This window comes from Salmo trutta, chromosome 22 (genome assembly GCF_901001165.1).
Source record: "Salmo trutta chromosome 22, fSalTru1.1, whole genome shotgun sequence".
NCBI lineage: Eukaryota > Metazoa > Chordata > Actinopteri > Salmoniformes > Salmonidae > Salmo > Salmo trutta.
In genome coordinates this window covers 39,547,755-39,564,832 of record NC_042978.1, presented here as the reverse complement: position 1 = coordinate 39,564,832, position 17,078 = coordinate 39,547,755, and the positions used below count along the sequence as shown (strand labels likewise).

General features: G+C 42.4%; 1 protein-coding gene across 9 annotated transcripts in view; it reads left to right on the top strand.

The window, feature by feature from the left end:
* dnajc6 (DnaJ (Hsp40) homolog, subfamily C, member 6) overlaps positions 1-17,078 on the top strand; it is a 72,917-nt gene that overhangs the window by 16,311 nt on the left and 39,528 nt on the right. For 7 of the 9 annotated variants that reach the window (XM_029707958.1, XM_029707959.1, XM_029707954.1 and 4 more), the window contains one exon: positions 3,005-3,155. In XM_029707958.1, coding sequence (XP_029563818.1) covers positions 3,005-3,155 — 151 coding nt within the window. The remainder of the gene's footprint in view (positions 1-3,004; positions 3,156-17,078) is intronic. The other 2 variants (XM_029707960.1, XM_029707961.1) reach the window with 1 other exon arrangement.

The window sequence follows — 17,078 nt, the reverse complement described above, 5'->3', positions numbered from 1 at the left end:
ATCCCACGCCAGCGGCCAGGGTCCGTAAGTCAGAGCAGAGATGAGTGAACAACGCACTTTACTTAAGAAATAGCGCACAGTACACATACCAATGTGCGAACAATAACGGTTGCCATAAAGCACGGGTGAAAACAGCACCCGGAAATAAACAGCCGGAAATGTACCGACCTGAACAATAAACAATCACACACAAAGACATGGGGGAAACAGAGGGTTAAATACATGACCAGTAATTGGGAAATGAAAACCAGGTGTGTGGGAAACAAAGACAAAACCAATGGAAAATGAAAAGTGGATCGGCGATGGCTAGAAGACCGGCGACGTCGACCGCCGAGCACCGCCCGAACAAGGAGAGGAACCGACTTCGGCGGATGTCGTGACAGGGAAGCTTGCAAGTCAAAGAACACCATCCCAACCATGAAGCACGGGGGTGGCAGCATCATGTTGTGGGGGTGCTTTGCTGCAGGAGGGACTGGTGCACTTCCCAAAATAAATGGCATCATGAGGGAGGAAAATTATGTGGATATATTGAAGCAACATCTCAAGACATCAGTCAGGAAATTAAGCTTCGTTGCAAATGGGTCTTCCAAATGAACAATGACCCCAAGCATACTTCCAAAGTTGTGGCAAAATGGCTGAAGGACAACGAAGTCAAGGTATTGGAGAGGCCATCACAAAGCAATGACCTCAATCCTATAGAAAATGTATGGGCAGAACTGAAAAATCGTGTGCGAGCAAGAAAGCCTATAAACCTGACTCAGTTACACCAGCTCTATCAGGAGGGAAGTTATTGTGGGAAGCTTGTGGAAGGCTACCCGAAACGTTTGACCCAAGTTAAACAATTTAAAGGCAATGTTACCAAATACTAATTGAGTGTATGTAAACTTCTGACCCACTGGGAATGTGATGAAATAAATTAAAGCTGAAATAAATAATTCTCTACTATTATTCTGACATTTCACATTGTTAAAATAATTGGTGATCCTAACTGACCTAAAACAGGGAATATTTACTAGGATTAAAAGTCAGGAATTGTGAAAAACTGAGTTTAAATGTATTTGGCTAAGGTGTATGTAAACTTCCTACTTCAGCTCCATGTGGCAGGGTCTTGAGACAATCACGGATTACAAAGGGAAAACCAGCCATGTCGCGGACACACGACTTGCTTAACTAGAAGTAGAACACACCGTTAGAACTAAGAATTAGAATTCTATCACACCCTTAGAATGAGGAATTAGAACTCTATCACACTGTTAGAACTAAGAATTAGAATTCTATCACACCCTTAGAACTAAGAATTAGAATTCTATCACACCCTTAGAATTAGGAATTAGAACTCGATCACACCCTTAGAATTAGGAATGAGAACTCGATCACGTCCTTCATTTAGGATATAGAATGCTGCGTTTACTCAACTTGGCTTTAAACACAAGCATATTCAGGTGGAATTGGAAATAATTCTGCCTGTCAGATACCAGACACCTCTTAGGAGTGTTGGCAGTCTGAATTTAGAGTTGAAGGAGAAGAGGGAGAGACATATTTCTGCATCATCAGTGTGTTGGAGAAGGTTAGCAATCTCTCTCATTTAGCAGTGGCGTTTCACAATGAGATTGCTGAATGAATCCTGTCGACAGTCTCAAGTGCCTGTGTCTCGAAAAGAGGCTTGCTGGCTATCACTCTCACTCTAACTGTGTGTGTCTGCGTGCGTGGATGCCTTTGTGTGGTATGGTAAAGCTGTTTTCCCCACACAACTATCACACACACACACACACACACACACACACACACACACACACACACACACACACACACACACACACAGACACACACACACACACACACACACACACACACACACACACACACACACACACACACACACACACACACACACACACACACACACACACACACTTTTATCAGGACATAAAGGCAGCACTCCATTTCAGTAGGAATTCCCACAAAATGTCCCTTTTACCATCATGATGGATTTACTGTCTTCTGAGACTCCATTAAATGTGTTGCAATCAAGTCAAAGGAATGCAGTCAGTGCACACTCAGGTGCCTCCTAGATGCCAGAATGGAGCCCCTGCTCAGGCTTAATCACCCACTTGAAGCTCTCCTTTGCTTGATTGATAAGCTCTTAGATTTAAATTGCTCTGTAAAGACCATAGAGCTACAGCACTTGATAACTACTGTCAAAGACCTTCTATAGCGGAACACTGTGTGTGTTGAGGCTCTGAGGTTTGTGTTAATGATAGTAGTGATGGTTGTAGTTTTTATTTTTATTTAATAACCTTTATTTATCAAGGAAATCCAAGTGAGATCAGGAGACCTCTTTTATAAGGGGGACCTGACCATGTCCTCCATCTCCAGATATGGACGCCAACAATGGAGGAGGGTTGCTGCTGGACATGGTGGAGGGCTGAGCTGGCAAGTAGTGATAATGGTAGTGGTGGTGGTAGAAGTGGTAGTGGTGGTAGTGATAGTAGTAGTGGTGGTGGTGGTAGTGGTAGTGGTGGTAGTGATAGTAGTAGTGGTGGTGGTGGTAGTGGTAATAGTTGTGGTGGTGGTGGTAGCGGCAGTGGGAGCTCGGTGCCATGTGCTTTGTACAGATGGATGGGATGGGGAAGGGAGGAGTGTGCTTAGACCAGGTTGCTGAGTCAGATATAGGACTTGGGTGAGGTCCAAGAGGAGTGCTTTCTCTTGAAGTAGCACAGTACCACAGTTGACTGCAGTTCTCTCGCTCTCTTTCTTTAGCAGTTTATCAGTCCAGTTAGTGTGCTTGTTACAGTATATGTTGTATGTTGTCTCTGTGCCCATGTTGTTATATTTGTTTGTCTGTGCTGTACTGCATATAGTGTGTCTCTACATGCATCTACATGTTTGTCTCCATCTGTCTCCTTTCTGTCTGACTCCGTCTGTCTCGCTCTGTCTCGCTCTGTCTCTGTCTACATTCTCAGTGTGTTTCTGTGTGTTTCTCCTTTCATTCTTAATTGTAAAGGTCCTCCATCTCCAGATATGGACGCAAACTATGGCGGAGGCCTGCTGGACATGGTGAAGGGCGGAGCCGGCAAGTTCTTCAGCAACTTCAAGGATAACCTGAAGGACACTCTAAAGGACACCTCCACCAAAGTCATGCACCAGGTGGCCACGTAAGTCCCAACAACCACCCCCATCCCCTTTCCCTGTACCTTTCCTGATCCCAGAACACTACCTATCCCCTGGCTCTGGCAAGGGGATAGGCTGGGGTAAGTTGACATGCCCCTGCCCCTGCCAATAGCTCTGTTATAGCTAATCTCCCCATATGAAAAAATACTAAAATGTATACTATGTTAGGAATACTATAGTTTTCACTGTAGTGTTTTTGCTGACTGAAGACCTCTTTTACAAGGTAGACCTGACTTAAGTGTATGTCCGTTTATACTATAGTATAAATAATGTAGTATACAAAAAGAGTAGTATGTACTATAGTAATTAATGTAGTGTTTTTGCAGACTGTAGTATTTAATGTAGTGTTTTTGTGGACATGACTAGTATTTACTGTAGTGTTTTTGTGGACATGACTGTAGTATTTATTGTAGTATTTTTGTGGACATGACTGTAGTATTTACTAAAGTGTTTTTGTTTTATTATGTTTGGCACTTGAAGTGGAAGCCTACTGGAGAAATACTAAAGAGCAAATGTTCCATAACCTGTAGGTAGGTAGGACTGGGTTCTGAATGAGGAGTTCATGGCTTCTGCTCTTTTTCTATAACCATAGGGAACACAATATAGGGCCTATACTTGGCATGTAGGTTTCTCACTTACGGGGGGGCACAAATTGGAAAATGGGGGAGGGGAAAGGACAAATTTAAATACTGTAGTATTTAGTATAGTTATTTTTGTTGTTGTGTTTTTGTAGATATTTCTGTAGTATTTACTACAGATTTTCTTTGTAGAGAATGCTGAAGTATTTACTATACTATTCTGCAGTATACAACAAAATTAAATACTAAGTACTACAGTCGTGGCCAAAAGTTTTGAGAATGACACAAATATTAATTTCCACAAAGTTTGCTGCTTCAGTGTCTTTAGATATTTTTGTCAGATGTTACTATGGAATACTGAAGTATAATTACAAGCATTTCGCAAGTGTCAAAGGGCTTTTATTGACAATTACATAAAGTTGATGCAAAGAGTCAATATTTGCAGTGTTGACCCTTCTTTTTCAAGACCTCTGCAATCTGCCCTGGCATGCTGTCAATAAACTTCTGGGCCACATCCTGACTGATGGCAGCCCATTCTTGCATAATCAATGCTTGGAGTTTGTCAGAATTTGTGGGTTTTTGTTTGTCCACCCACCTCTTGAGGATTGACTACAAGTTTTCAATGGGATTAAGGTCTGGGGAGTTTCCTGGCCATGGACCCAAAATATCGATGTTTTGTTCCCCGAGCCACTTAGTTATCACTTTTGCCTTATGGCAAGGTGCTCCATCATGCTGGAAAAAACATTGTTCGTCATCAAACTGTTCCTGGATGGTTGGGAGAAGTTGCTCTCGGAGGATGTGTTGGTACCATTCTTTATTCATGGCTGTGTTCTTAGGCAAAATTGTGAGTGAGCCCACTCCCTTGGCTGAGAAGCAACCCCACACATGAATGGTCTCAAGATGCTTTACTGTTGGCATGACAAAGGACTGATGGTAGCGCTCACCTTGTCTTCTCCGGACAAGCTTTTTTCCGGATGCCCCAAACAATCGGAAAGGGGATTCATCAGAGAAAATGACTTTACCCCAGTCCTCAGCAGTCCAATCCCTGTACCTTTTGCAGAATATCAGTCTGTCCCTGATGTTTTTCCTGGAGAGAAGTGGCTTCTTTGCTGCCCTTCTTGACACCTTCACACCTGCCTGCTCCATTCCTGAGCAAGCTCTGCACTGGTGGTGCCCCGATCCCACAGCTGAATCAACGTTAGGAGACAGTCCTGGTGCTTGCTGGACTTTCTTGAGTGCCCTGAAGCCTTCTTCACAACAATTGAACCGCTCTCCTTGAAGTTCTTGATGATCCGATAAATGGTTGATTTAGGTGCAATCTTTCTGGCAGCAATATCCTTGCCTGTGAAGCCCTTTTTGTGCAAAGCAATGATGACGGCACGTGTTTCCTTGCAGGAAACCATGGTTGACAGAGGAAGAACAATGATTCCAAGCACCACCCTCCTTTTGAAGCTTCCAGTCAGTTATTCGAACTCAATCAGCATGACAGAGTAATCTCCAGCCTTGTCCTCGTCAACACTCACACCTGTGTTAACGAGAGAATCACTGACATGATGTCAGCTGGTCCTTTTGTGGCAGGGCTGTAATGCAGTGGAAATGTTTTTTGGGGATTCAGTTCATTTGCATGGCAAAGAGGGACTTTGCAATTAATTGCAATTCATCTGATCACTCTTCATAACATTCTGTAGTATATGCAAATTGCCATCATACAAACTGAGGCAGCAGACTTAGTGAAAATTAATATTTGTGTAATTCTCAAAACTTTTGGCCATGACTGTACACATGACTGAGAGATTCTACAGTGTGTAGTATAGTATTCTACAGTATAGTACAGTTTACTACAGAATTCTATATTAAGTACATTAGTATTCTATAGTAAACTGAAGTATTTTTTATGTGGGTCTATGCAATGGTGTCTATTGTCTAAGGCTAGAAATATCACTGCCTCCCTCCCACCTAAGTCTGACCCAGGTCTGGCTCCCATGCTAGACTGACTCATAGGGTGGTAAATTAGATTACAAAGTTTTTTTTTACTGACCATTGCCAGCCAGTACTTTTTAAAAATGCAAAAAAAATGTTTTTTTTTTGTTGAAAAGGCAAGCTGTCTACTTATGAGAGATATACAGGTGGTGGGAGTTGTTGTTCATGTGTGTAGTTCTAATGAAACAGTTGGAACTTTTCAGCGTCATGCTTCTTCTTGGCCGTCAAATTAGTTGAATACCGGCATATGGTAGGTAAATTCACTCTGAAACACGTATGCATTTTAATATACAGTGTATCTTAAATGACCATGTTTTTATGACTTTGAAGATGCAAATGTGAGGTTTGTTCTTAGCCTACAAAATGAGGATCCAGGAAGTGCCACTTTCTTACTGTATAGCGCTCTGAGACTGGGCCTAGTAGCGCTCTGTGTGCCTGCTAGGCTCTAGTATGAGAGGAGGAGACTGTGTTATCACCCAGCTGAGATCTTTACATGTCATCCCCTGGTTGCCGGGGTTCCTTGAGCTGTGAAACATGGAATGGAGTAACAATGCCCGGGCTGATTACACATGGTTTTACACACAGAGATACACCGCTATGGTTCTACAGTTACATTACAGCAACAATGAGATAACACTTTAGACTGTATTGCCACTATGATACACTTAAGCGATAAGGCACGAGGGGCTGTGGTATGTGGCTCCGCCTTGTGTCGTGCCAAGAACAGCCCTTAGCCGTGGTATATTGGCCATATACCACAAAGCCCGAGGTGCCTCATTGCTATTATAAACTGGTTACCAACCTAATTAGAGCAATAAAAATAAATGCTTTGTCATACCCACGGTATACGGTGTGATATACCACGGCTGTCAGCCAATCAGCATTCAGGGCTCGAACCACCCAGTTTATAATGAGAGGTATTCTTTGAACTGTATCTATATCTGAGATAAAATATTAGCTAATCAGATAGCTGATAGAAAAGACTAGAGTGAAAACAGAGAAGGAGAGGAACAGTAGAAGGGGTGTACAGGGATGAAGGACAGGCGGGGGAGAGGAATGAGGGAGAGAGAGGCTGTCGAGTTTGGCACCGCTGGGTCCTGAGAGAGAGTATTTCTGCACAGGCGTCTTCACCAGACACACAAAGGGGCCTCTGTACTGTCTGACAGTGAGCAGGCCTCTCGAGACTCACGCCTTGTCCACACACTCTCTCTTTAACACTGCCATACACACACACACACGCATGCACACACACGCACGCACGCACACACACACACACACACACACACACACACACACACACACACACACACACACACACACACACACACACACACACACACTCATCTCTCTGGACCCTTTGGAACAGTGTCATTCACAGAGCAGGGACTGGGCAGAGCTGGGGCACATTGATTCAGTGTGTCGATCACAATTTTCTGCTGATAAGATTGTCTCTGGCCTAGTCTCGTCTTGTCTCCTCCCTTCTCCCATCCTTTGCAGTGGTGGAAAAAATACCCAATTGTCATACTTGAGTAAAAATAAAGATACCTTAATAGAAAATGACTCAAGTGAAAGTCACCCAGTAAAATACCACTTTTTGGTTTTAAATATACTTTTTGGTATTTGGTTTTAAATATACTTTTTGGTATTTGGTTTTAAATATACTTTTTGGTATTTGGTTTTAAATATACTTAAGTATCAAAAGTAAATGTAATTTCTAAAATATACTCAAATATCATAAGTAAAAGTAAAAGTATGAATCATTTCAAAGTCCTTACAAAAAGCATACCAGACTGCACCGTTTTCTTGTTTTTTAGCCAGTAGCACACTCCAACACTCAAGATACTTCCTGACGGGCCGCCCCCAGGTGGTAAGGGTAGGCAACAACAGATCTGCCACGCTGATCCTCAACACGGGGGCCCCTAAGGGGTGTGTGCTTAGTCCCCTCCTGTACTCCCTGTTCACAGTGGTAGGCCCGATTACCGACATTATAGGGAGGAGGTCAGAGACCTGGCCGTGTGGTACCAGGACAACAACTTCTCCCTCAACGTGATCAAGACCGGAGATGATCGTGGACTACAGGAAAAGGAGGGCCGAGCACGCCCCTATTCTCTCGCTGTATTGGAACAGGTTAAGAGCTTCAAGTTCCTTGGTGTCCACATCACCAACAAACTATCATGGTCCAAACACATCAAGACAGGCGTGAAGAGGGCACGACAACTCCTGTTCCCCCTCAGGAGACTGAAATATTTGGAATGTGTCCTCAGATCCTCATTGCTCTTTTGCACCCCAGTATCTCTACTTGCACATCATCATATGCACATCTATCACTCCAGTGTTAATGCTAAATTGTAATTATTTTGCCTCTATGACCTATTTATTGCCTTACCTCCCTAATCTTCTACATTTTCACACACTGTACATAGATTTTTCTATTGTGTTATTGACTGTACGTTTGTTTATGTGTAACTGTGTTGTTGTTTTTGTCGCACTGCTTTGCTTTATCTTGGCCAGGTCGCAGTTGTAAATGAGAACTTGTTCTCAACTGGCCTACCTGGTTAAATAAAGGTGAAATATTTTTTTTAAAATAAAATAAAATCCAGGACCTCTACCATGTGGTGCCAGAGGAAGGCCCTAAGAATTGCCAAAGACTCCAGCCACCCTAGTCATGGACTGTTCTCTCTGCTACTGCACGGCAAGCGGTACGGGAGCGCCCAGTCTAGGTCCAAAAGGCTTCTTAACAGCTTCTTCCCCCCTGAGCCATAAGACTGCGAAACAGCTAAACAAATGGCTATTTGCAATGACCCCCCCCCCTTTTTTTACACTGCTGCTACTCTCTGTTTATTATCTATGAATAATCACTTTACCCCTACTTACATGTACACTACCATTCAAAAGTTTGTGGTCACTTAGAAATTTCCTTGTTTTTGAAAGAAGAGCTACTTTTTTTCCCATTAAAATAACATCAAATTGATCAGAAATACAGTGTAGACATTGTTAACCTGTTTGGGATAGGGGGCAGTATTTTCACGGCCGGATAAAAAACATACCCGATTTAATCTGGTTATTACTCCTGCCCAGAAACTAGAATATGCATATAATTAGTAGATTTGGATAGAAAACACCCTAAAGTTTCTAAAACTGTTTGAATGGTGTCTGTGAGTATAACAGAACTCATATGGCAGGCCAAAACCTGAGAAGATTCTATATGGGAAGTGCCCTCTCTGACCATTTCTTGGCCTTCTGTAGCCTCTTTATCGAAAATACAGGATCTCTGCTGTAACGTGACATTTTCTAAGGCTTTCATTGGCTCTCAGAAGGCGCCAGAACGTGGAATGATAACTCTGCAGTCTCTGGGCGAAAAACAGTAGGGGTTTTGGAGAGTGGAACTTCTGAGAACAATGACACTGGTGCGTGCGTGCATGTGATGACTCCATTTTCTTCTTTCAGTGTTTGAACGGATACAACGTCTCCCGGTTGGAATATTATCGCTATTTTACGAGAAAAATCACATAAACATTTATTTTAAACAGCGTTTGACATGCTTCGAAGTACGGTAATGGAATATTTTGAATTTTTTTGTCACGAAACGCGCCGGCGCGTCACCCTTCGGATAGTGATTTGAACGCACAAACAAAATGGAGCTATTTGGATATAACTATGGATTATTTGGAACCAAAACAACATTGGGTGTTGAAGTAGAAGTCCTGGGAGTGCATTCTGACGAAGAACAGCAAAGGTAATCCAATTTTTCTTATAGTAAATCTGAGTTTGGTGAGTGCCAAACTTGGTGGGTGTCAAAATAGCTAGCCATGATGGCCGGGCTATCTACTCAGAATATTGCAAAATGTGCTTTCACCGAAAAGCTATTTTAAAATCGGACACCGCGATTGCATAAAGGAGTTCTGTATCTATAATTCTTAAAATAATTGTTATGTTTTTTGTCAACATTTATCGTGAGTAATTTAGTAAATTCACCGGAAGTTTTCGGTGGGTATGCTAGTTCTGAACAAAACATGCTAATGTAAAAAGCTGTTTTTTTTTAAATAAATATGAACTTGATTGAACAAAACATGCATGTATTGTATAACATAATGTCCTAGGAGTGTCATCTGATGAAGATCATCAAAGGTTAGTGCTGCATTTAGCTGTGGTTTTGGTTTTTGTGACATATATGCTAGCTTGAAAAATGGGTGTGTGATTATTTCTGGCTGGGTATTCTCCTGACATAATCTAATGTTTTGCTTTTGTTGTAAAGCCTTTTTGAAATCGGACAATGTGGTTAGATAAAGGAGAATCTTGTCTTTAAAATGGTGTAAAATAGTCATATGTTTGAAAAATGGAAGTTTTTGCATTTTTTAGGTATTTGTAATTCGCGCCACTCTATACCATTAGATATTGGTGAGGCGTTCTTCTAGCGGAACATCTGTCCCTAACAGGTTTTAATGTTGTAAATGACTAATGTAGCTGGAAACTTTTTAATGGAATTTCTACGTAGGCATACAGAGGCCCATTATGTAAGTCGCACTGGATAAGAGCGTCTGCTAAATGACTTAAATGTAAATGTAATTATCAGCAACCATCCCTCCTGTGTTCCAATGGCACGTTGTGTTAACTAATCCAAGTTTATAATTTTAAAAGGCTAATTGATCATTAGAAAACCCTTTTGTAGTTATGTTAGCACAGCTGAAAACTGTTATCCTGATTAAAGAAGCAAAAAAACTGGCCTTCTTTAGACTAGTTGAGTGTCTGGAGCATCAGCATTTGTGGATTCAATTACAGGCTTAAAATGGCCAGAAACAAAGCACTTTCTTCTGAAACTCGTTAGTCTATTCTTGTTCTGAGAAATGAAGGCTATTCCATGCGAGAAATTGCCAAGAAACTGAAGATCTCGTACAACGCTTTATACGATTCCCTTCACAGAACAGCACAAACTGTCTCTAACCAGAATAGAAAGAGGAGTGGGAGGCCCCGGTGCACAACTGAGCAAGTGGACAAGTACATTAGAGCGTCTAGTTTGAGAAACAGATTTGATTTGATCATTTACAAATGAAGCATGTGTGTTTAGTGAGTCTGCCAGATCAGAGGCAGTAGGGATAACCAGGTGTTCTCCTTGATAAGTGCGTGAATTAGACCATTTTCCTGTCCTGCTAAGCATTCAAAATGTACTGAGTACTTTTTTGTTGTCAGGGAAAATGTATGGATAAAAAAGTACAATATTTTATTCAGGAATGTAGGGAAGTAAAAGTTGTTGTCAAACATAAATATTAAGGTCAATTTCACATACCCCCAAAAACTATGTATTTTTACTTAAGTACTTTACACCACTGATCCTTTTTCTTTCCTTACCATTCTTCTCTTGAACGTCACAAATCTTCTGTTGTCTATTGTCTTCTCACATTTTTCCCCTGTGCGCTCTGCTGTTCTGCTCTCTTCCTCTTCTCCTCTGTTTTCTGTTTGTCTCTCCTCTCCTGTGTGAATAATGTATAGCAGTTCATTGTGCCAGATACTCAGAGCACTGCTGATACACAGGGATTAATTTCACCCAGGAAAAACAGGCCATGACCAAAAATAACTTCTAGACATAAGGACTGAGATTACTCACCACGGACTAGCAGAATTATTTTTCTTCTTTCCCGACTCTTGACGAGCCCGAGGCGGAGGATATACGGCTCCCTCGGGAACAGGCCCCAACCCCAGTGATCTGCGTGAAGAGGAGGCGGAAAAAGAGAGGCCGGAGGGCTGGCTGCCTTCTGAGAAGTCGGAGGCGATCGAATAAACCCCCACTCCCCTCAATTCTGCTAGCAAACATGCAATCTTTGGACAATAAAATTAACGAGTTATTGGGAAGATTAAACTACCAACAGGACATTAAAAACTGTAACATCTTATGCTTCACGGAGTCGTGGCTGAACGACGACAATATCAACATACGATGCACCGGCAGGATTGAACAGCGGCGTCTGGTAAGACAAGGGTCTATGTATTTTTGTAAACAACAGCTGGTGCACGATATCTAAGGAAGTCTCGAGCTATTGCTCGCCTGAGGTAGAGTTTCTCATAATAAGCTGCAGACCACATTACCTATTGAGAGAGTTTTCATCTATATTCTTTGTAGCTGTTTACATACAGTGAGGGAAAAAAGTAAAAAGCCTCCTGAGATGTGTGCAAACCTGGTGGCCAAATACAAGAAACGTCTGACCTCTGTGATAGCCAACAAGGGTTTTGCCACCAAGTACTATGTCATGTTTTGCAGAGGGGCCAAATACTTATTTCCCTCATTAAAATGCAAATCAATTTATAACATTTTTGACATGCGTTTTTCTGGATTTTTTATTGTTGTTATTCTGTCTTTCACTGTTCAAATAAACCTACCATTAAAATTATAGACTGATCATTTCTTTGTCAGTGGGCAAACATACAAACTCAGCAGGGGATCAAATACTTTTTTTCCCTCACTGTACCACCACAGTCAGAGGCTGGCACTAAGATAGCATTGAATGAGCTGTATTCCGCCATAAGCAAACAAGAAGTCTCACCCAGAGGCGGCGCTCCTAGTAGCCGGGGACTTTAATGCAGGGAAACTTAAGTCAGTTTTACCAAATTTCTATCAGCATGTTAAATGTGCAACCAGAGGGAAAAGAACTCAGGGCCACCTATACTCCACACACAGAGATGCATACAAAGCTCTCCCTCACCCTCCATTTGGCAAATCTGACCATAATACCATCGTCCTGATTCCTGCTTACAAGCAGTATAAGCACCAGTGACTAGATCAATAAAAAAGTGGTCAGATGAAGCAGATGCTAAGCTACAGGACTGTTTTGCTAGCACAGACTGGAATATGTTCCAGGATTCCTCCAATGGCATTGAGGAGAACACCACATCTGTCATTGGCTTCATCAATAAGTGCATCGATGACGTCGTCCCCACAGTGACCGTATGTACATACCCCAACCAGAAGCCATGGATTACCGGCAGCATCCGCACTGAGCTAAAGGCTAGAGCTGCCCCTTAAAAGGAGCGGGTCTCTAACCCGGAAGCTTATAAGAAATCCCGCTATGCCTTCCGACGAACCATCAAACAGGCAAAGAGTCAATACAGGACTAAGATCGAGTCGTACTACACCTACTCTGACGCTCGTTGAATGTGGCAGGGCCTGCATACCATTACAGACTACAAAGGGAAGCACAACCGAGAGCTGCGCAGTGACACGAGCCTACCGGATGAGCTAAACTACTTATATGCTCGCTTCAAGGCAAATAACACTGAAACATGCATGAGAGCGCCAGCTGTACCGGAAGACTGTGTGATCACACTCTCCGCAGCCGATGTGAGTAAGACCTTTAGACGGGTCAACATTTACAAGGTCGCAGGGCCAGACGGATTACAGGACGTGTACTGCGAGCATGCGCTGACCAACTAGCAAGTGTCTTCACTGACATTTTAAACCTCTCCCTGTCTGTAATACCAAAATGTTTTAAGCAGAACACTAAGGTAACCTGCCTAAATGACTACCGACCTGTAGCACTCACGTCTGTAGCCATGAAGTACTTTGAAAGGCTGGTTATGGCTCACATCAACACCATTATCCTAGAAAACTTAGACCCACTCCAATTTGAATACCGCCCTAACAGATCCACAGATGATGCTATCTCTATTGCACTCCACACTGCCCTTTCCCACCTGGACAAAAGGAACACCTATGTGAGAATGCTATTCATTGACTACAGCACAGCGTTCAACACCATAGTGCCCTCAAAGCTCATCAATAAGCTAAGGACTCTGGGACTAAACACCTCCCTCTGCAACTGGATTCTGGACTTCCTGATGGGCCACCCCCAGGTGGTAAGGGTAGGTAACAACACATCCGCCACGCTGATCCTCAACACGGGCCCCTCAAGGGTGCGTGCTCAGCCCCCTCCTGTACTCCTTGTTCACTCATGACTGCACGGCCAGGCACGACTCCAACACCATCATTAAATTTGCTGATAACACAACAGTGGTAGGCCTGATCCCCGACAACAACGAGACAGCCTATAGAGAGGAGGTCAGAGACATGGTCGTGTGGTGCCAGGACAACAACCTCTCCCTCAATGTGATCAAGACTAAGGAGATGATTGTGGACTACAGGAAAAAGAGGACAGAGCACGCCCCCATTCTCATCGACGGGGCTGCAGTGGAGCAGGTTGAGAGCTTCAAGTTCCTTGGTGTCCACATCACCAACAAACTAACATGGTCCAAGCACACCATGACAGTCGTGAAGCAGGCACGACAAAACCTATTCCCTCTCAGGAGACTGAAAAGATTTGGCATGGGTCCTCAGATCCTCAAAAGGTTATACAGCTGCACCATCGAGAGCATCCTGACGGGTTCCTTCACTGCCTGGTATGGCAACTGCTCAGCCTCCAACCGCAACGCACTACAGAGGGTAGTGCGAACGGCCAAGTACATCACTGGGGCCAAGCTTCCTGCCATCCAGGACCTCTATACCAGGCGGTGTCAGAGGAAGGCCCAAAAAATTGTCAAAGACTCCAGCCACCCTAGTCATAGACTGTTCTCTCTGCTACCACACTGCAAGCGGTACCGGAGCGTCAAGTCTAGGTCCAAGAGGCTTATAAACAGCTTCTACTCCCAAGCCATAAGACTCCTGAACATCTAGTCAAATGGCTACCCAGACTATTTGCATACCCTGTGAATTTCTAAACTTTGCCTCTGAAGTCTGATACAGTTTATGTCTGATATTCCAATTAAGATTCTGTGTAATTATTGAGGTAAAATTCAAGAAGAGAAAAACCCTTCAATCAACCACACAAGTTTTCTTTCACCCAACACCATGTTCCCTAGACCAAATGCAGTTGTGACAGGCAGACTGACTTTGCATGGTACTATGGTGTGATAAGAGTGTCTGCTAAATGAACTAAATATGAATGTACAGTGCCTTCAGAAAATATTCACACCCCTTGATCTTTTCCACATTTTGTTTCGCAATGACGGGCACCTATAAGTAGATGGGTATCCCTTTGAGCATGGTGAAGTTATTAATTACACTTTGGATGGTGTATAAATACACCCAGTCACTACAAAGATACAGGTGTCCTTACTTACTGAGTTTCTAGTGAGGAAGGAAACCTCTAAGGAATTTCGCCATGAGGCCAATGGTGATTTTAAAACTGAGAATAGATCAACAACATTATAGTTACTCCACAATACTAACCTACATGACAGAGTGAAAAGAAGGAAACCTGTACAGAATAAAATTATTCCCAACTATGCATCCTGTTTGCAATACGGCACTAAAGTAAAACTGCAAAAAAAGTAACTTTATGTCCTGAATACAAAGTGTTATGTTTGGGGCAAATCCAACAACACATAACTGAGTAGCACTCTTCATATGTTCAAGCACAGTGGTGGATGCATCATGTTATGGTATAATTGTCATCGGCAAAGACTAGGGCGTTTTGTAGGATAAAAAGAAACAGAATAGAGCTAAGCATAGGCAAAATCCTAGAGGAAAACCTGGTTAAGTCTGGTTTCCAACAGACACTTGGAGACAAATTCACCTTTCAGCAAGACAATAACCTAAAACACAATGCCAAATATACACTAGAGTTGCTTCCCAAGATGTCATTGAATGTTCCTGAGTGGCCTAGTTACAGTTTGACTTAAATCGGCTTGATAATCTATGGCAAGACTTGAAAATGGCTGTCTAGCAATGATCAACAACCAACTTGACAGAGCTTGAAGAATTTAAAAAATAATAGTGTGCAAATATTATACAATCCAGGCGTGCAAAGCTCTTATAGACTTCCCCAGAAAGACTCACAGCTGTAATCGCTGCCAAAGGTGTGATTCTAACATATATTGACTCGGAAGTGTGAATACTTACTCTATGTACAATAAATTAGATTCCTGTATTTCTTTTTCAATACATTTGCAAAGATTTATAAAAACCTGTTTTAACTTTTTCATTATGAGGTATTGTGTGTAAATGGGTGAGAATAAAAATATATTTAATCCATTTTGAATTCAGGCAACAACAGAAGAAAATGTGGAATAAGTCAAGGGGTATGAATACTCTCTGAAGTCACTGTATATGTAAGAATGAACAGTTGCAAAGCATTCTGTTTATTATTCTAATGAGCTCCTCCCCAGAACAAGGTCAATAATAATCCCCAGAGTGCTTTGCATTTCATTTTGGTATCTGCATTTTCACATTTACATTCTGATCATTTAGCAGATGTTGTTGCTGTTTGGCTGGCTACTTGCAAATGTATTTTTGTATGTCAAAATACAAAATACATATATTTTAATTAAATACATAAAACATATACTTTTTAGTTTATTTTGATCTTTGTGATATTTTGTATTAGCATTTTCAGATTTTTGCCCATCCCTGGTCATGATGAGTACATATTGAAACCTAGGGAGTCACATGACCCCATCGTGGCCTGGGTTAAGCTAGGGTTATCTAGGTGACCGATATAAACGGGATGTTAAGTGAGAGACCGGCACAGAGGAGAGCTGTAATGCAATGGCCACGGGGGTTTAACCCACTTACAGTGGTTTGCTTTGTTGTGTTGTGACCACACTGCTGAGTGTGTGAGGTATTGCCACAGGAGACTCACTTACTGTTAGAGCACAGCTTTAATGTCTCTAATGTAATACAGCCAAGGGCAGCTGTAGCTCTCCTGGCCTAATGCATGCTTGTGTTTTTGTGTGTATCTGGCAGGGCACAGAATACAGTAGCCTATGCACCTGTGTATGTGTACATCTACCGCACCTCTCCTACCCTCACCAAGATACTAGCAAGTGTGTTTAGTGTCTACTGTAACGATCTGCTTCACAAGGGGAGTCAGGGTGCACACGCTCCAGCATCCAGTCAGAGGCTGCTTATCTGCATCGCTACAGCACCGCTGGCCTCATGCGACGATGCAACACAACACCTGCTTCTCCTGCTAAAATAGCCTGGGCTGGATCTGCAGTCCTGAAGCCATCAGTGGCGGTCGTTGCCGTTTTAAGATGAGGGAGGACAATTCTTTTTTTATGAGCATGGCCTTATTTCTATAACAGCAAGCATATTGGATCACTGTCATTCATATTCCATTCACCCAGCTCAATGTAACATCAATAAGTTAAGCTACTACATGATACTCAAATTTTCCCTATACCCATCATGAGGTTGCTACATCCTAGCCTAGGAGTCAACGTTTACAACATAGGTGCATAAATTTGAGTAATCAAGGTCACAAACAGTGACACATTCAATACCGCCTTGCACACACTTGCCTGCATCTAGCTGATCTAGGATGTAATCATTATTCCAACAGTTGCGAACGAGAGATTCTGTTT